General features: G+C 40.9%; 1 protein-coding gene across 1 annotated transcript; it reads right to left on the minus strand.

The window, feature by feature from the left end:
- Nucleotides 1-9,286: 9,286 nt before the first annotated feature.
- pygma (phosphorylase, glycogen, muscle A) lies at nucleotides 9,287-21,491 on the minus strand. Its single transcript, XM_033643745.2, has 20 exons — nucleotides 21,127-21,491; nucleotides 19,107-19,208; nucleotides 18,917-18,995; nucleotides 18,704-18,807; nucleotides 18,357-18,488; nucleotides 18,158-18,269; nucleotides 17,983-18,065; nucleotides 14,452-14,595; nucleotides 14,137-14,229; nucleotides 13,804-13,950; nucleotides 12,852-13,015; nucleotides 12,583-12,697; nucleotides 12,399-12,500; nucleotides 11,808-11,955; nucleotides 11,596-11,654; nucleotides 11,371-11,512; nucleotides 11,047-11,254; nucleotides 10,341-10,475; nucleotides 10,028-10,094; nucleotides 9,287-9,839 (listed from the first exon to the last, which is right to left on the minus strand). The coding sequence occupies exons 1-20, from the start codon at nucleotides 21,367-21,369 to the stop codon at nucleotides 9,690-9,692; spliced, it is 2,529 nt and encodes an 842-aa protein (XP_033499636.2). The 5' UTR covers nucleotides 21,370-21,491; the 3' UTR covers nucleotides 9,287-9,689.
- Between the last annotated feature and the right edge of the window lie 82 nt (nucleotides 21,492-21,573).

A 21,573-nucleotide genomic window follows, 5' to 3' on the forward strand; every position in this document is an offset into this window, starting at 1 on the left:
GCTCCCTCTCCACCATGACGCTCCGGTGCAGTGCCCGCATCACTGCAGAAGCCGCACCAAACCGCCGATCCATCTCTTGCTCCATCTCAAGTGAGGGAGCTCAAGTATCTCGGGGTTAGCATGCTAATATTTGTTATTCAGCACAAAACCCAGTACAACTAAAGGTGATGTGAATATCATTAGTTTTGCAGATATTTGGTCCTAAAACATAGTTTCAAAATGTGAATATATTAGAGGTGGGACGATTCATCAACGTCATCGATTATGGAAATACGTGGATGTGCAAAACCCATGTCGGCGCGCAGCAGTAAAGTAAGCTGGGGCCGATAAAAGCATGGATTCCTCCGGGGAACAAGCTGCAGCTAAAAAGCACGCCTACAAAGTGAAAATTTCTTCTCACAGGAGTATAAGTGTAGCGAACAGACACTTGAAGAGAAAGCATCTCAGAGCGCTTTGCTAAGATGGCAGCTAACAGCCCTGTCCTGTTTACATTTTGTCTCCATCCAGTCATGATATATTAGAATTATCAACACGCTGAATGTGTTTCTGTTTGTATTGCTCACTTAAACTTTGTGCACCACTGCTAACCTTATACCAGGCATCATCTGACGTTTGGATTTGTGTATTTTCTGTTTACTTCAACAGCCAATTGTTTCAGTGACTTTCCTTGCCCCACGCTGATGCAAAAATACATCGGCCAGCTATTATCTCAACTGCATAATACAATAGTGATCAAAGGAATCCATGTCATAAGCATTTAAAGTTTAAAATTAACACATAAAATCATTATTGATTATTGTTTATATTATCACAGCACAATAGTGATGTGGAAAACAATATGCTGCTATGGTAATTGTTTTAAAGAGAAGATGATTGAACAAAGTATTCAAATATGCATGAGACAAGTTTTTAGTTATTTAAGTGTTATATTAATCGAGTTGTTAAAAAACAATATTAAAAAAACAATTATTCTGACTAGTCGACTTGTCGAAAAAATAGTTGTTCTATGATTAATCAATAAAAAATTAATCGTTAGATGTAGTCCTGTAACATATCGACCTGATGATGCAGCTGCGAGACAAGAAGTTAAGGGATCACCAATTTTTCCGTATAATCTAGATAAACACAAAACTGGCGGAAAGAAAAGTCAATTTTCTGTTAATTTTTTTCCCACACCACCCACATCAGCACCAACATTTCCCTTCTGCTGATGCCTACTGAGCTGCAGACAAACCCATGCAGCTACAGTATTTTAAATTTGCAAGGAAGGGCCCTGTCACCTCCATTTCTCCAGAACCTGAGCCCCAAGACGCCTCTGCGTTAAGTAGCTGTCGGGTACTACGAATATTTTAGAGGTGAACTGCATTTTCCTGGCATATGTGGGCTCAGCTTACCAACACCCTCAACTCATAACATCGGACACATTCTTATGATAATGGACGTCAGTACCTTTTTTATCAGCAGACAGCCGTGAAGTGAAAAAAATTGTTTGGTGTGTCTCCGTTACTAAATTTCAGCTCTCTAGAGACTGAATACTAAAAGAGATTCCTTTAGGAATCCATTTACAGACTCACAAAGACTTTACAGTGCAGCAATGTGCTGTTTAAACAATTGAAGGCTATGGCTTCTTTTACCTCTGCAGTTATCTAAAGATGTCAGATGTTTGATGCGAGTTTGGACTTTAAACTCGCTAAACTGTCAGACAGGCCCTGAGGAGTTATCTTACCGTTTATTACACCAGTAAACCCTTGGTTAAACGCTGCAATCACGTTGAAAACAGTGAAACATTAAAACATCCTCTTGCTTCAACCCTCTTGCTCTGTTAATAGTTACAAACAAACACAAGTGAACACATAACACTTTGACCTTTTATCTCAAAGCAGAGGAATACTATAAATGTTGAGTTGGCAGTGCAGGTTCAAAAGTCTCTGTTAAATACCAAGAACTGTTTTGATATTTATCCACAAGCTAGATATGTGATGCTTCATCATTTGCTACTGAAAGACAGTCTGGTTTAAGAGTCTGTTACAAATCAGTCATTTATTTCTCAGTATTTGCAATCATTTACTTTAGTTCGAGTTTTCTTTGATGAAGCTTTGTGTCGTGCTGCATTCACATGCTCCTCAGGTGGTCCCATCTCCTGAGTAGGGAAGTCGATCTTCCGACTTTCATGTGTTTATGAGCTTTAAGTCATCAAGTGGAGACAACATGGAAGCTACAAAGAGGATGTGTTGTATTTTATTGCTCATAACAAGTTGAGAGCAGTTTAAAGCTGTAGATTATAAAGTGACTTTGCCCCAGATTTGTTCTTGCTGACCAGTGCTGATATGTGACTCTTCTAACTAATCTTGGTCACTCTACGTGAACAGCAACTAATAATTACAACCTAATACCATGTTACAAATTACATGTGAGCAGAATTTTGACATGCAATATGTGAATAATGAAACACTTTCATCCGCCATGTTTCTGCATATATGATGTCAACTCGCTGACTTTTCGCTGACTCCCAGAGTCTTTGTTTCAACTTGAGGGGGCATTTATGTGAACTAATTTTTCCCATTATTCCGACACCACAGGAATGCAGGGTTAGTTCAGGCAGAGCACCGAGGTCGCACTCATATTGGCTGTTCAGTCATACATGCTTCACAATCACTGGCTCGTTCTCAGCTGTGTGGCTAGCCATTCTAACCTGACACATCACACTTCATCTCCATTACTCTGCTCATTATCTCACGCCAACGCATTGTGTTGTTGACTTTATTAAGTCTATTAGGATTGATGTCATTGGGAGTTTTATAAGAGCTTAGTCATAAGAACTCCAACAGTCTGTGAAGGACTTCTTGGCAAACACAAAGAATACAGTAGTTCTGTATTTGGTGTAATAACAAAAGTACATGCCAAGGGCAGAGATTTTGTTTCAACATGACGGGGGCACATATGAAACAGAAAGTTTGGGGGTTCTCTGCAAAACAGCTAAACATTTTGAGGATTATTTTCCTGCATTCTGGTGAATTTTAATGTACCAATTAACATATTCTCACTCTGACCTTGTCACATATCAACATTTGGTCACTTTCCACGCTGACATGTGACGTGCAAGGTACCCTGGGTGTGCTGGTTGTTGATGTTCTGGGACGCAGTGTCAACTTCAGCCTGTTATAAGCGTTGTCTGTTTTCAAAGAACACTTCCGTTTTCACAGGAAATGTACAGTTTGCATTAGGGATAGACCGATATGGATTTTTTAGGGCCGATGCCGATACCGATTTTTTTCCATCACCCTTAGCCGATGACCGATTATGGACTGCCGATTTTCTTGAGCCAATATTTGGGGCCGATACTGCTTTTGCTCCCTCAATTTACATCAAAAAAATGACACCATGATAACAAATATTACAGGTCTCAAGTTTAAATAAGAAACATTTATTGAACAGTAAAAAATACTAAAACAAGATGGAAAGTTGAGGTAGAACAGGTAGAATATTATTATTATTATTATTATTATTATACATTCAAATAAAAAAAAGAGTTCAGTGCTCTTAAATCTTCCAGTAATGTCTTTATAAAATAAACAAATATTTAAGCTGAAGCATAAATAAAACAACAACTACTGTACACAGCAGGATTCGCTGCATGTGCACTGCAGGGTCTTCCGGCAACACAGAGCTGCCTGTGGATGCCTGTGTGTAAATCATGCCAGGGAAAAATAAATCCGTGAACCCACACGCGTATCGGCCGATGCCGATACAAGTAAAAAATTCAAATATCGGCCCGATATATCGGCCGGCCAATGTATCAGTCTATCCTTAGTTTGCATGCAGTCTCTTTCAAAATAAACACACTACGTCAGTCCAACACCGTGAATTGGCGTGCTTTTCCCTTTAACAACAAAAGCACATGGTTACATTTCACCAACACACACACGTGGTTGTGTTAAGAAAAAATGAACATGTCCTTACCGCAGCAGCTGCGGGTTTAAATCCAGCCTACGGCCCTTGCTGCATGTCATCAGCTCTCTCTCCCCCTTTAAAGCTTAGACTGTGTTATCTAATAAAGCCAAAAAAAAAATCTTAAAAAGAAGAGAAATAAAACAGAGTTTGGTTTTACAATCATACAGGAAGCAAACACCGGCCTCTTGGGTGAAAGCCGGTGGTTGTTGGATCCATCCACCGCCTCTCCCACTCGCCCTACTCGGACTTTTACCCCGTAACTTACATTGTTGTCCCGCTGCATTTCCCCCTGATGCCGCCAGGTGCCGTTACACAATAACAGCGTGAAAGGACAGCTTTTTTTGTCGTTGTCTGACACCGGAAGTCACTACCCAAGCGCCGATACTCAATGACTTCAGAGTGAGACTGAGTTGCAACAGTTTGTGCTTTTACTGCATCATTTGTGCTTTTACTGCATCATTTTTGTTGTATTTATTTTAAGTTTTGTCAAATAAAAGTCCTCTGATACTTCCATGTTTTTTTGTTTATCTTCTAAATATCGCATCCCCCCTGCCTGAAATCTGCGCCCATGGTTCATGCTCATTTCTGCAAGTCCAGCGTGTGTCAAAACAAAGGGGTTATCACTTCAATACTATCCTACATGTCTCCTATTTGCTATCTTTATTTGTTACTTGAGTTTAATTTATTTTTTTGAAGGAAAATTGACAAAAATTAACAAAAACAAAACAACACAAAAACAAAAATCAAAACAGCCCAGACTAAACAGAAGCACAGCGTCATCTTTGTGGTGGTCCTGAAATTAATGATTCAGAAGTCCATCAGCACAGCACACATTCTTAAAGTGTTTATCGAGTGACCCGATCAAAAGCAAATAAATTCGTCAAACATCCATTGTCTCGTTCCTATGACATGTTTACTCCTTTACACAAGACTAAAACTCATTCCAGGTAAGTAAACGCTTATGCATGTTGGCTACCATTAACTCAAATGACATTCTCTGTCATCAATTACACCCATCTTAGATCTTATGTAAACATGATCTGGTCCCTGATAGACAAAGCTGAACTGATTCAGGTGCAGGTACACCCAACCACACATTGTTTTAATTATCTCTCCCCAGAAAGGCAGAAGTAGAGGGCAGGCCCACACTGCACACACAAAGGTGCCCTTATGCCTTTTACATCTCCAGCACAAATGATTTTCTAGTGAACCCATCGTATGAAGACAAAATGATATTGATGAATTATCTTATAGTGTGTGAATTTTCCCTGAGCTCCTCTTGTAACCCAGCCTGCACTCAAAAAGATCTTTTCCCAAGAGTCCTTTTCAATGTTCAAATTCACATCCCTCCCGCCAGATGAGCCAGAGGTTCTCACAGTTGCCATATATTGCGTTAGCAGTTATCTTATAGCGTTTGCTATTATTATTATTATTATTATTATTATAAATTTTACACATACAGCAGTGAGGTCTGTGAGATCCCTAGCAATGAGGAAGAAAGCCAGTGTCAACAAAACATGAGGATTAAGAAATCACATTATTTCAGAAATTAAACGTCAGTGTTTTTTTTGGATAAAGCTCAATTTTATCCTTATTTATTTATCCTCAGTAAAGTGAATTTTAAAGTAAAGACTCTCTTTTTGTCTCTGTGGAGCTGTGTTAGTAATACAAACTACAGGTTTGACCATTTCTAAACCCCCTTCTCCTATTTTTTTTTTCTTTTCTATATATAAGACACATCTTCCAGAACCTTCCTGTATTACTCCAATGACGAAGTACCCTTCAATATATGGAATTCTGACTTGCAGATGTGGCTAGAGGGGGTGAGGGACGATTGGGAGAAGATTGCATGTTGTGTTAAATTGATGCCTCTGTTGAACACTCTTTTCTGCACTGGCTTGAGACAAACTTGATCTGTGAAAATATTTCCATCTTAAGAAGTACTTCTTCACGTAGTTTCCATCATTATTAACAGGGAGACATTGTGTTTGTGTGTCATGACAATCATCTATGTTTTACTGTCACCAAAGGAACCACTGAAGCATGAAACTAAGTCACAGGGTAGCAGGGCAGAGTGTCACCAGGTCTGGTTGGTTTTGTTCCACCTGCCTAAGGCAGCAAGAGCTCCCCCAATGGGCGACTTAAAGAAGTTATCACTCAAGCTGCTTTCTATCTGCAGCACACATGGGAGTGTTTCATTTCAGTCACTGGAAAGATTTCAAGATCTCTCACTAGCAGAGGTGTGTTTAAAAGTGTTTACAACAACTTCAAATAACCATAAATAATATCTGTATTACCATCAAAAATGTATTTTGCCAACCATGAATAACCTACTAGGTGACACTTGGGCTAATATGCACGTCATGATGCATTTTTCTGCCCCGGTGACCCTGATAAACATCTGTGCAAACAAAACATTTTCCATGTAATTTAACACAACGCCTGTTATTCATGGTGGCATTGTGATTGATTGTTTTGGAGTGAAGTCTCCTGGGTGGATACTGTACTGCGACAAAATGTCTGTGTGTTATCAGGACGTGCCCGTGATAACAGTCAGCATTCAGACTTACTTTAGTGCGTCTGACTGCGTCCTGTCACCAGTTCAGTGGATAAAGGTGGTGCCCTCACTGACACAGTGCCAAAGTCCTGTCCAAAGTCTGTGGCTGAACTGGGTCTCGTGTTGGTGTTGTCATCCTGGAACGGTGACCTTGTTGTTATCAAACACTCTTATCACTCTTTTTTGTTTTTGTTTGTGTTGCACCACTTCAATCTGATCTACAGTGTCCTGTTATTAGCTTGATTCAAAGCTACCTTCTTGGTACTTAGTCAACCCGGTCTCACTCTGAAGACGTCAAAATACGGCGCTTTGGCAGTGACTTGTGGCGTCAAACACTGATGAAAAAAGCCCTCCTTTAATGTTGGTGTGATAGGCATCCTTTCACCTATAGTTAAATGGCGTCAAGGGGAAACGCGGCAGGACAGCAACGAAAGTTAAGGCAGTGACTGTCACCCGAGAGAATGGTGTTCACGTCCCGAAAGATTATAAAGCCAAACCCTGTTCTTTTTTTCTAAACCCAACCACGTGTGTTAGTTGTTGAAAGAAAAAAAACATCAATTTGCAAAGAGACTATGTAAACACACAATTCATGTAACAGGCAGAACCTGACACTGCATCCCAGAACATCAACAACCAACGCACCCAGGTTACCTTTCACATCTTATCTGGTCGTGGAAAGTCCATGACCAAATGTCGATATGTGACGAGGTCAGAGTGACAATGTGTTGACATGTTGACCTTCCCAAGATTTCTTGCTGAATTTTTGCGACCTGTTAACCAACAGTTCTTAGCTGGTTTCAGAGGAGGGGAAACCATGATGTCACAATCTGTAACTGACATGCAGATAATAACTGCATTTTCTGTGCACATCACATTTTAGGATTACTTTGGTTACTTAAGTTTATGATGCTAATTTATGTCTTTACAGGATACCGTAGAAAGATATGTATTAGTAGCAGACTTACAGTATTAAGTTGTGTTGCTACGTATTGTGATTAATCCATTATCATAAATATCCCTTGAACTATTGTTTTATTTATATATTTCCATGTGTAACATTTAAGTTACTACTCAATGTCCCCTGAACTTAAGGGTAATTATAGTTCCTACCTGTCATTGTTTGCAGGGACAGGTGTGAGCGTAGCAGTCACCTCGGTTGCACACTGTCTTGCTGTATAGGTGTGAATTAAAGAAGATTATCTAAACACAAGGGAAATTGTAACCCACGTATTACCCACAGGCCAGGAGGGCTGGAGACTGAGAAAGTAGGGTTACAAGATAATGAGAAAAGGTTAATGTCTTACGTAGGCTTATATACATAAAATAGGTTGATCTGTATCTGAGGATTATGCAGATATGAAATGAGTGTTGACTTAACACTCAGCTCAGGCAGCCTGCAGCTTGGTCGCTGCTGTCCGCTGATCTGACCACAGATTTTCTGCTTCTTGAATCTCGCAAATTTAATTTAATTCTAAATGAGATCATAAAAAAAAAACAACAAAAAGCCTATCTTTGACTAACTGCATAATCACTTGCATTCGGGATAATTACAAATAATCGCTGATGAGGACGTGTTGCACAAGAGTAGTGAATTTGGCTTCACCTTGACAGATCATCCATCATCTGAGAACACAGTCAACAACAACCCCACACAACAGAGCAAAACATGTGGAGGTGTGCATTTGCACTGACATCACTGTTTCCTAAATTACAGGCTGACAGAGTGTATTCTGTTTTTCAAAAGTATATAATTACACTTTAAACATGTTATTTCCCCTTTTGATTTTTTTTTCACCCATCTGTTGATGCCGTCATCAACCAGCACTGACAAATATTGACCTTCCAAATATGGTAAAAGACCTGATTTAGGTCTTTTGCAGAGTCCAGAAGTGTACTGTCCTCACACCATGGCATTAGCCCAGATTAGCCTTTCCTTTATAGTCAATATACCCAGATTGGATTGCAAAAATATTAAAACCAAACTTTTGTTTGGTATGCATTTTCAATTTTTCCTAGCTATTTGAGATTAGTAGGACCTAATAAGTATAAAAAAACTAAACATTGTCAACGATAATAAGTAAATAAAGTCCCAATATCCTGAAATGAGACAACAATAAAGCTCTAATGTCCTCAAGGGAGAAGATGATAAAGTCCCAATGGCAATCACCTAGCTGATGAGAAATTCCCAATGTCTGCAAACGAGTATTTTCTTATTGACAGCATCTTACCTTTTTACTGTTGCTATAAGTGGTCGAATGTGTTTAGCATGTCAAGTGAGAAATGTTATTAATCATATATAAACAAGTTTCAATCATAAAATGTGATCAGGTTTTGGATCAGGATCAGCTGCAGACTGACTTGGCAGAGATGGCTGCCTTCTTGTTTTTACATGGATGAATGTATTGTGGTCTTACTATCATTACTTGGCACAAAAAAAGTGTCCATGAAGGAGGATTAGAGGTCTGAACTGAGCAGAATGACGTATAAGGTCCAGTTCACCCAAAATGTAATGTCCTTATACGAGGACACAAGGTCTTCGGAAGTTAAATGTACGTTTGATTATCAGAGTGCACTGAAGAGGGTTTTCAGGCTGTAGTTCAAATGGCCATTGCTTGAGTGTGATGATTGGAAGTGCAATTTTACCCAATAATAGTTTGATTTGCAACAAAATGTATTATGTGTATCTGTATTCTACAATACTTTATTAAATGACCTGAAAATACCCGGCTATCCCTGAAATAGAACACGACCAGCTGGAAGAAGTCACCCAGGCTGTCATGGTATTTAAGATAGATTTTATGCATAATGGGTCTGAGTGGAAATACAAGAGTTTCTGTTTTTTAATAAAAAAAAAATCACCAACAAATTCACAAAGCCCACCACAAAGCTCTTTTATCCACTTTATGGCAGCTACACAGCAGTTTCTAGTTGCAACAGCAGTTTTGTTAACACCAGTCTGTAACCTGGATAGTGTGAATCTGTAGGTATGAAGAATGTAAACTGAGCCGGAGCCAAGAGTGTGTGTGAGACACAATGTAGTCATACAGGAGGCATTTAATTCTAATCCCTTTTGGATGCAGGTTTGTGGGGGCTTTCACCAGACGCACATGGAGGTTCTTAAGGCATCCGTGTTATGATGGAAGCGGGGGAAGGCTTGGATGGTGGCTGTCATGTGGACAGTTTACAAGTTGCCGTCAGGGTTGGGGAGTTTCTCGAGCGTAGGCTCCATGCCCCAGATCTCACGAGCGTACTGGGCAATGGTGCGGTCACTGGAGAACTTGCCACATCCGGCGATGTTGTAGATCACCTTCTTGGTCCATTCCTTGGGGTTCTGAGGTGAAGATGAAAGTGATTGATAAGTGAGTAATAAGATGTGTGATTAAAAGGGATTAGCAGCACTGAGTCCCCTTCCATTAGCTGTGGTGCTCATAATATACCTACACTAATTAAGGTCTTACTATAAATGCAGGAGAGACTTCTATGAACCATGTGGCTTATGTGGCTCTTTAATGAACATACCTTGTAAAGAGCGTTGACTTTCTCCTGGCATTTAATATAGTCTTCATAGTCAGCAAAGACCTTAAATCTGTGCAGACAAGAATGCAATTAACTCACTGAAAAAAACAACAGATAGTGCAGTGTGAATGCATCTGTGTTTGTAAGTGCATGCATGTGTGTATTCTCATACTGAATGTTGGTGTGCATGCAAAAGGCTGCCAGTTGTTTTCTTTTTTTTTCCCCCCGCCCCAGCATGCAAGTTCATGCACGTTCTTATTTGTATGTGTGTACGCATGTGTGCGCCTCAGGCTGCTAATGTTAGATGTGTCTTTACCTGTCATGATGCATCAGCAAGTTGACAATTTCTTTAAACAGGTCAGGCTGCTTTGGGCTAAAGAAGCCTCCAGCAATCTGGTCAATAGCCTGTTTCAGCTCAGGCAGGCGGTTGTAGTAGTCCTCGGCGTGGTATCTAAGCAGGGCCGAAAATAAACAATACGCACGTTGAGAAAAAACAGAAGCACAAGGTTGTTGCTGTAGTAACTGGGTCATTAATAATGGAAGTGTAGTAGTCGGTGCCTGCACAGGTTCCCCAAGGCCACACCTTTTACTGTGGAAACCCTCAGCTTGAGTAAAAGAAAAAAAAACAACAGCACTTGGGAGTGTTGAAGTGATCATTATTGTGAGAGAGTGAAAAGGTGCTGGATAGTGAGAGCGCATGGAGCACAGTGAAGTCTTGACAGTTGGAGGGTCTTGGAGGTATTTCACCAAATGGATCTGACAGGTAGGTAACAGTGTGTTCTTGTACGCAAAGACATTCCATACTGTAGTGGCACAAATAAAAAGGCAGGGATGAGCCTTTTTCCCCGTCTCTGCTCCCTTTCATGTCCCCCTAAGGGATCAAGGTCAAACTGTTTCTGAGTTTGTGGAAAACATATTTGGGGACTGTGGAAAATGTGTGGTACAGAGGAAATATCACTCATTTTACCTGCAACAGAGGAGAGTATGTTCGAGGTAGAAGTAGAGATCAACTCAAGCCTTACCCGATCTTGTCCATTGCATCGACGTCATCCACCCTCATGCCGAAGATGAAAAGGTTGTCCTCGCCGGCCTCCTCTGCCATCTCAACGTTGGCTCCGTCCATGGTACCGATGGTAAGAGCACCGTTCAACATGAACTTCATGTTGCCGGTGCCAGAGGCCTCAGTGCCGGCTGTGGAGATCTGCTCTGACAGGTCAGCTGCGGGGATGGCTGAAAGATGACACAAGTAGAGGGTTGATGACTCTAATAAGCGTTTGTTGCATTTGTGTTTATGCTGCGTATCAAAAAAGTCCTTAACAGGATGAGAAATGTGATTTTGTAACTACCTCTCTCTGCCAGTGTGACTCTGTAGTTCTCCAAAAAGATAACTTTGAGGCGGTCTCCGACCACTGGATCATTGTTGACCACCTCTCCGATAGCAGTGATCAGCCGGATAATCATCTTGGCAGTGTGGTATCCAGGAGCAGCCTGCATGACAGGAGCAGTTTGAGAATGAGTTTGTGTTGTGACGGTGAATTTGCTTTTGAAGCCCAGTTGCATAAACTACATACCTTTCCTCCAATCATGATAGTTCTTGGGGTCCACTGCTTGTTGGGCTCCTTCTTGATGCCTGGCAGAGATATGAAGAGATTACAAGACCGAATCCGTTTGTTTGTGTGTGTGTGTGTTCAGGCTGTGACACAAACACAATGTGCCCTGAAATCATCTCAGTATTTGAATTGGAGAAAATGTGTGAGGCAGAAGACTAAAAATGTGCTCTCACGGTTATAGTAGGTGATGATGTGCAGACAGTTCAGCAGCTGTCTCTTGTATTCATGGATTCTCTTGACTTGAATGTCGAACATGGAGTTGGGGTTAATTTTCACCTTGTAGTGTTCCTCCAAGTGCATAGCAAACTTCATCTTGTTTTCCTACTTCATCAAAACATAGACTTAATTACATAAAGGTCAACAAGTTCTACTTCAGATTGTTGGTTATATCTATATAAAACACTCAGAAATCTGATCAAACTCTTCTGTGAGATACAAAGGGAAAACACACAACGACACTAGGAATGAAAACAACATATGCCACGTGTCAGAGAAAATAAACTCCCTGACATTTTCATACAAGCAGACTCCTGGTGCAGAGGCTGCAGTAAAAGCTGTTAATTGAGGTTGTGATATTGATCACAGAGCCCTGCAGATTGGCTCTGCTGCCATGTGAAATATCTGTGTATGTTATCATTAAAAGGCAAAGATTGCTTTGTGCTATCACCAGCTACAATAAAGCCCGGTTATCTATTCACACGCATCTCCAAACTGACACATAACTGTAACTAAGTTGATATAAAGTAATGCACAAATTACTTCACCTGCTTCACTTTGGCAATATCACGAATGAAAGCGTCATCATTCACAAACTTGCGGAGACCCTGCAGCTGGTCGAGGTCACGGATGAAGTCCTCACCAATCCTCTGATAGACAAAAATGACAAAAAATCAATAAATAAAAGGTATTTACAACGGTTTTTGGTGTGTGTGTTAAAACACAGCTAACCTCGGCGATGACCTCAGCCAGGCCGGGGTTGCACATGACCAGCCAGCGGCGAGGAGTGATACCGTTGGTCTTGTTTTGGAACTTATGTGGCTCCATTTCATAGAAGTCCTTGAAACTGCAGGCAGAGTGAAGCATCACATGAAATCACAGAGGCTGGGTGTGTATGAAACAGACACTACTACATTTACTACACAAACATTTACTGTATTTTGGTGGTTTCACCACTGTAGAGTGTTACAGGCGAATGAGTGTTTATTTTAGGGACGTACACAGTAGCTTTGAGGATGTCAGAGTGTATCTGGGCCACTCCGTTGACAGCATGGGCACCCACAATACACAAATGGGCCATGTTGATCCTCTTCTGTCCTCCTTCCTCAATGAGGGACATGCGGCGCATGCGATCGACATCACCAGGATACTTGGCAGCAACTCTCTGCAAAGTGGAAAAAAAAATCATGAGGCTAAAAATAGCTCATAAATTGGATTTTTTTAAAATCTTGCTGCTGAATCGTAGATTTCTCTTGTCACATATTAAAGTAGGCCAACACGGCAACTCTACAATCAATCAAATGAGCAGCAACAGGACAGTTTCCGTGAGTATGTAGGTAGATAAATAAAACCCAAGTGTTTTATTGAGCTACAGCTCATATAACCCACCCATAATTTCACGTCAGGAATATTTTGCTTTCCATTCAGCAGGAACGTGGGCCATCATGGAACTTAGCTCTGACAGATGTTGCAATTAAAAGCCAATAAAAGCCATTTTGTTTATGACTTACAACATTTAGGTCCTCGTGCTGATCTCTAAAGTCATTCCATGCATTTTAATAGGTTTTTCTGTAGTCGCTTACGACAGTCACAGCAATCTAAACATATGACTCGTAATCAAGAAAACATCAAATATCTGATTTCTAAATATTGTGCTGCTTCTATTTTTTTCTGCGTTTCTAGTCACATTTTTCTCTATACTTTTAAATGTAGTCCTCAACCAAATAAATTGATTGCACCAAGCTATGACATCATCCACCTTCCTTAACCTACATTAAGTACCTTTATCTCAACCAGGCAAATAAAGGTACAGAAAGCTTTTCTATTCCAAGACTTATTTCTATATTGGCACTTAAATACAGGGAACAGCATGTGCTTCCTCTGCTGCCATAAATACACATTGTAAGCAATGCATTATGGAAATGATTACATGTTGCAATGTGCAGTACCGACCTCCAGGTGGCGACGGTTGATCTCATAGATGATTTCCAGGTGACGAGGCAGCAGATGAGCAAACAGCTCGACTGGCCAGCGCTCCAGAGCTTCAGGAAGGACGGTGTGATTGGTGTAGGCACAGGTGCGCACACAGATGTCCCAGGCCTGGATACATATCAATATTTTAGCCTACTGTATGATGATGGTGGTAAATGGTTCAATAAAATGATGATGTCACAATCAAAAACACTGCAGCAGGAAGTAAGAAATGGTTTTAAGCACTAGAATAATTTCTAGATTTGAAAAATAGGTCTCTGAAGCTATGCACAGTATAGTGCTGCTCTTCCTCACCTTGTCCCATTCAAGTTTCTCCTCATCAACCAGAACCCTCATCAGCTCAGGGATAGCCATGGCTGGGTGAGTGTCATTCAGCTGGATGGCAACCTGAACATGCAGAACATTAACAAGTCAATACAGAATTAGAATACACCATATCGTTCTTTGTAGATACTGTTCATTTCAACTATTCTCCTAAGATACAATAAAACCCACCTACAACCTGTTCAACACACTGACAGAGGCAATTTAACAAAAGCACAGAGAGAACATCAGAGGGGAATCTTTTCATTTCTGACAGAAACTATTTTGTTGAGTTTTTCGCTTCACCTTGTCAGGCAGTTTGCTGAAGTCTGTGCGAGCAATCTCCCTGGAGCCAAACTTAGAGACCTTGAAACGACGGATGATGTCTTGCAGGGTGGCAGACACCACAAAGTACTCCTGCTTCAGACGGAGCTCCTTTCCTTCAAAGAACTGAGGATAAAGACACATATTTGTCTGTTTCTGCACTGCAGGCAAACATGAAGAGCTGTTTTATTCATTAAACATAGCCTCTTGCATATTAGTGACTTGCTTTCATGCATGGACATCAAAAATCTTTCTACTGTATTTTACTAAAATAATCACCCAAACCTAATGAAACACAAAATGGTGGCACCAGTAGCTTTATATATCTGTGGTATAATTATCATGCAATTCTGATCATTTTACTGTAGTATCAAACACCTGTATATGATATATATACCTGTATGCTAATACAGTTAATCAAAGTATTACATCTGTGCATTGAGTAAATGTTCCCACTAACAATTTTTTGAGATAATTATGGAAGTTGAATTTCCTGTTTGCACCAGAGTATCCTCAAAAATTCATGTTTTTTCCTCCCAAAAAAGTGATTTTTGTTTAAATTGTCATTTATTTAACCGCAAAAACAGTACAAGTGACCAGTGATATGTTGAAGACAATGTTTTGTTACCAATTAAGGTGATTTTTAAAAGACAGCTAAGGAAATATAACCTTTGCTCCGCCTACTGGCAACAGAAAAATTATTGTTTTAGTGGTACGGAGTGATTTTTAGAGCAGTGGTACATTATAATCATGGGTTGTTTTTTTTACCAAAGATTTGTGCAGTATATTAGCTATGACAATTTTATGACCGTATGATGACAACTAGCTAAAGCTTATGTGATTTTCCTCGCCTCATGCATTGCAGGGTCACCTTCCTGTTTGAATCTTGCCCTACCCACCTATGTAAAGTCACACCTTTGAGGGCATGCAATTTTGATTATGTGGTTTCACAGCGATGGTTTTTTGTTTTTTTTTTACTCATCAGGTGAGAAAATAAAATCTGTAGTTTAACTGTCCCATTTGACCTTATGTCCCAGTCACCCTTAATTCACCCTATATTTGTTGATCAAGGCAGTGGTTCTCAAATAGTGTGCCGTGGGATTCTGTGAACACCACACACTATTATTGCAATATTCAACTGGGCAAACTCTACCTAAAAAATGTAATTTACTTTAATTCAAAATTCTTCACAGGGAGCCTACTTGTCACTGTTTGCAATTGAGAATTATGCGTGTGTGACGAATCACATTATCTCACATTATTTCCCATTTAAATTGATGTGTTATTGGTGCTTTGATGTAACTTTAAAAACTTTCAAATGAATTCTTGAATCATTTTGTTAAATATTTCACAAGTAATGTTTGGTTGTTATTCTATGTTAGTCAATAAAGACAAAGACTTCTGTTGTGATAAGAGTGATCACACACCACCTAGGGGCTTTTATGCACAGATATACACGTGTGCACAGAAAGTTTGAAAACCATTGGATGAAGGTATGGTATATATATCTTTGGTTGCTGTTATTTATCATAACTCTATAATTTAAGGTGAGTGGTTGGATGTAAAAGTTTTGAAATAGGGTTTTTATTTGCCTCATCTTCATATTGGCAAGTGTCCAGTGTGGGGAAAACAACAGTGCGCATGCGTAAAGCCATTTGATGCCAGGTGTAACTGATTACCTGTTGCCCCGCTGCACTCTGATTGGCCATTTGCCAAGTCCTGATGTTATTGGCTCGTTGTTGGCAGACGTTAGCGTGCTATTTATTTTAAAGATGATAATTGCAGTCGAGATGAAACACCGCGGTGCCGACCACCGGATATTATTATAAACCAAACCTCTGTTAAAAATGATCTGATTTAATGAAGGGCAGTGCCAGCTCGCCAGAGAGGGTGCTTCCTGTGCGTCCCCTGTGTGTTATTTTTCGGTGGAGATGAAAAATAAAGACTGTCAGAAACTCGAGCATCTCTTTGAGAGGATGCAGCAGGACAACGCTGTGAAACTGGGCTTTTGGCAGCCATGTACAGGCAAGCTAAGGAAAACAGGTATGTGCTCTGTCACCTGTTTTCACCTGTGCAAAACTGCGTGGGACATGTGAAACAGCAGTCAACATTTGTATGTGGGACACGTGGGCAGTTAGCAGGCTAAAAATAGGCCCTGAATGGGACTGTTGCCAACCATGCCAACTGCCCACATGAGTAGGTTTACCCAAGTGGGCCCCTGGGAAGATGCCCATTTTTGGCCCATACCCACTTGGTGCCCAGGTAGCCCTGGCATTACCATGTGGTGCCTGCTTGGGCAAAGCCATCAGTATGGACAACTGGCGTGAGCCCAATATGGAGCCCATGGGCACTCCCATATGCAGTAGGACCATTTACTACCCACATGGGCCCCATATGCAAATGCTGGCTGGGGCATTATGTGAATAGAGTAGCAATAATCATAATGATAATTTTGTTTGCAGTATGCCTCTCTATAGTATCTGCCTTTGCAAGGCAACACTGTGTAAATTGTTCTTACATTGTTTTTGATTATAAAACTACACACTATGTGCAATTATACTGTACAGCTGTCAATATATACCCATACATATATTCAAATATACTTATTTTTTATATGTGCATAAGTGAAATGTGTATATAGTGTAAATAGTATTGGGTGTATAGTTGTGTCTTGATTTAGTGCTTTATATTTTTTCTAATTCTGATATATATCTTTTTGTATTTTATCTTTATTCTATAAGTAAGTACTTGCTTTTCTATCTGTGTTATTTGAGCTGCTGTTACATGTGAATTTCATTATGAATTTATCAATTGGTTAGTTAAAGCAGTCTATTAAAATAAAATACATAATGGGAAATTAATCTGTTAAATTACCAGACCTTGATTTGATGTCTTTAATGATGTTTAACAGAGAAAGGGCACATTAGAAAAAGTGAAACCTTCTGATTTTTATCAGTGAAATGTTTGTAGCCTATGTTGCATTTTGATGAGCTAATCACTCAATAGACTTACTGTTCGAGCATGTCTGTATTAATAGAAATACACAGTAGGATAGAGCAGCAGTGTGACACTGACTGAACCGAGTTCAAACAAAGTGGGAATATAAAGTCCACCGCTGCTCCTGCTCTCACTTGCTCAGACATAAATTACCAGGCCTGACGTGAGTTATAGCTGGAGCGAGATGGTTATCATCCAAATCCTCCTTCTTGAGCCTTCAGGGAGTCAGCACATGGTGGGCAGTTCTTATGTCAGCTATAAAAGACAGCTTCAGAGGAAGCTGAAGGGGCACACAGTGGTTCTAGCTGAAGATAAAGGGCACTAGTTGGGGTCCAAATTATGGAAATCCATCTTGAGTTAAGACAAGCCCTTCAGTCATAGAGGAGCCATACAGTCCACAGCTCCTATATACCTTTCAACACTCAGGTATTTCCTCTAATCCAGGTTTACATGTACATGGCCGTCCTATGAGTGCAGTTCTGGTGGATTAAAAGATAATGTAGTCATTATTCTTACGTTGTCGTTGGGGTACAGCACACGGGAAATGTTCTCAGCCAAGTTTCTGTCCAGAACAGCCTGGATGTAGCCACCAACATTGACTGTAAGAGGAAAAAAGACAATCTCCTTTCATTCGAAGTTATGTAGCAGCTGTTGCATGATTTCAAATGTTTGATCTGTGCCAGACACGTACAGTCTTTGAGGTTAAACTCGCAAGGCGCCTTCGCTGACCACAGCCTCATGGTGTTGACAACGTTGTTTCTGTATCCAGGGACAGGGGTGTCATATGGCAAAGCCAGCACTACCTGTCAGTACATCACAGGGAGAGACGTTAATATATCATCTCAGGAAGCATATATTACTCTTCTTATTACTTTAAATCACATCTTCACCTGTGTGTCAACCCATTTGACACCATCGGGGTGATGCTCGGTCCTGCCATAGAAGTGCACTGGACGCATGTACTCAGGACGTGCCTTCTCCCAGGGGTTGCCAAAGCGCAGCCAATCATCAGCCTCCTCAACCTGGATAATGACACATATTTTATATGGAGAGGAAAAAACACTCATTACTGGCTTCTGTGCTGGTCTAGACATAGCGAAAAATAATGAACCTGAGATCAGGAAAATGATAAAGGAAACTTATGCAGCAGGGGATTTAAGGTGAAAAGGAAATGGCAGCAGCTAGTCTTACTCACTGAGACAAGAACATAAAGCTTTACATTGTGTAAGTTTCTAACCTGCCAGCCGTTGATGATTTTCTGATTGAAGATACCGAATTCGTAGCGAATGCCGTAACCGTAGGCAGCCAGACCCAGTGAAGCCATGGAGTCCAGGAAACAGGCTGAGAGAAATCAATGTTTGACAAGCTCTTGTGTAAAACGATGCATTATTTAAGTCAGGGGTAAACGTAATTCGAATTAAACGAATTTGACGGGTGGAAAGATGTTTACCGGCAAGACGTCCTAGGCCACCATTTCCCAAACCAGCGTCTTCTTCCATGTCCTCCAGTTCCTCCATGTCCAGGCCCAACTACAGAGGACAAACAGGAAACAGTCATTTTGAGATGCTGCCACTTTTACAGTAATTGGATAAGGAAACTTCACAGTTATAAGAGGAATGAATGAAGCGCCTTCGTCTCACCTGGTACGTGGCCTCATCACAGGCGTTCTCCAGAGCGAGGTTCACCATGGTGTTTTGGAGGGTGCGGCCCATGTAGAACTCAAGGGAGAGGTAGTACACACGCTACAGTTGGGGATGAAGGGGCGAAATAATCAGTATCAGGCTTATACAGTCTTATGAAGACTATAACAGAGATATTTAAGGGTGTCATTGTGTGATTATTACAGACAGGTCCCCTGAAGTGTACAAATCTGTGACATCATACACCAGATGTCACACTAACATCCACCCCAGACTGTCAACGAATTCTTCAAGTTTAATTATTTAGCGTCATGGTTGGGAGCGCATAAAAATGTGCCACCTGAGCCTGTGTTTAGCCTTTGCCATTTAGTTGTTTTTTTCTCCGCTGACACGGAGGGGGCGGACACAGGCTGAGGAGGAGAGGCAGAGGAGAGGAGAGAGGAGAAGGGACTGGGGGACAGATTGCTTTGGGTGTTACATAACACCAACATTTTGGCCCGGGCAAAAATAGCTCCTGTAGAGGTCGCTGTAAAGGTCAGCCTGAGCCTGATACCCTTTCATTGTGGGGTTCATGTCTGGAGCGGAGTGGTTCAGATAGTGAAATAATAATGACTACAACTGACAGGGCCATATCACTGAGTAGCTAACAGGATCTCTTGAATTATATATGACTGCATGTTCCCAATCTTATCGGATTCAATCCTTCTTTCGTCTCATTATGCTGATTAGCTGGTTTTTTTATTCCGAGAATGCATATGAGCTATGTGGAAAATGAATCTTGTTGCAGTAACACTCACTTTGCAGTGTGTGATCTTACATTTCGTCCTGCCCTCAGATTTCTGTTCAGACCTTTAAGGGACTCACCTTTGACCTTTTCAGTCTGGAGCACCGGAACAAGGTGATACAGTTAGGAGGTCAGATGGTTTGTGAGTTAAAGGGTTGCAGCAAACCAACATCTGATCAAACAGTTTCTGAGAACGAGCTTAATGTGAGAAGTACACGTCCCCCTGCAGAGATTAATATGTAAGGGCTTTTGCACTTAAGTCACAGAACAATGACCCTTCGGAGAAAGCCGAGAGGTGCAAAGAAATTTTCTACCCATGTTAAGAAAAGAAAAATCTTCCTCTTTATTCAGCAGAGTTATTAATGATCTTGCAGGGAACATTTTTCCTGCTAAGTAAATGCAATTTTCCCTCTGCCTCTGAACTCTCTATTGTGATTACACACAGTTTTGTGTGACATTTACAGGCAATAATGTGGTGTGGTTTGCTGCTTTAGCTTAGTGACGCCAGCCTCCCCATTGTTGTTTTAAGGTTCTTTCTGTAGCTGTTGGTTACTAACGACGCAGTTGCTGAGATACGGCTTCTCTCATAGACTATGTGTCTGTTTATATATGAACTTGGACGCCCTCGGAGGCATGTGCTCCTATGACATACAGTAAGGGCTATGTGCTTTATGGTGATATGGGATGGGAACAGAAGGTCATGGGTAGGGGGTTAATGTTTCAACACACTATAAGAACGGCAGCATACCAGCAGAGTGCTAAGAAGCCCTGATGAAGTTTAAATGCCACGACCTTACACTGACATCAGGCTGTTCAAAGTACAGTGGAAGAATATAAATCCCTTGCTCTTATGAAAATAAGTCATGGCCTTTATTCTAAAATGTGTCAGATGTGCTGAGTTAGTTCATGAAACCGTATAAGAGTCAGGTTATGGCACAGAATTCTAATGAAAACAATGACCACTGTGTAGTGCTGGGCAGGCAGGGAGTTCACGATGCAACAGGCATCCATAAATGTCACCATAAAGGTGTGAACCAGTTCTTAGATGAAATATAGTCGCCTGTATTCCCCCTGTGCTGTGTGTGTGGAAAACTGTGATGGAGTACAAAATGTACTCTGTATCACAAATGCAAGATGTGACACTGTTTATGCTGTCAACAGAATTGCGCTTTAATTAATTTAAATCTATATATTCATGGAATTTCATATTTCTGAAAATCTTTCACTTGCACTTACTTTGGGATCTTTCTCATAGTAGTGCTGCTGGGTTCTGATCCACCTGCCAATCAAGTGGTCCCGCACAGTGTGGGCAAGAGCAAAGTAGTAATCCCTTCTGGTAGCCACATTTCTGTCCTTGACCAACGTAAAGTGGAGATGTCTGTTGAAATTCTGCTTCAACTCGGCAACGTTCTCAACGCCAGCGAGGCCTCGCACTGAAATCTGTTTCCTTCTGTCATGGTCAGACAAGGGCTTAGACATGGTGGCACGAGTTGTGGCAGCTCAGGGCTCCGACTCTGGCAGGATGTAAACAGTAAGACAGCCGGCACACACACACCAGGCCCAGACACACAGCAGGAGAGGCGCCCACACTACAGGCTCGAGTTCAGCTTTTTAAAGGCACGACTATGAATATTAAGGAGAGGGTGGAGCAGGTTGTATATATTAGGCAAAGGGTGGGTCATG

The sequence above is a fragment of the Epinephelus lanceolatus genome, chromosome 11 (genome assembly GCF_041903045.1).
Source record: "Epinephelus lanceolatus isolate andai-2023 chromosome 11, ASM4190304v1, whole genome shotgun sequence".
NCBI lineage: Eukaryota > Metazoa > Chordata > Actinopteri > Perciformes > Serranidae > Epinephelus > Epinephelus lanceolatus.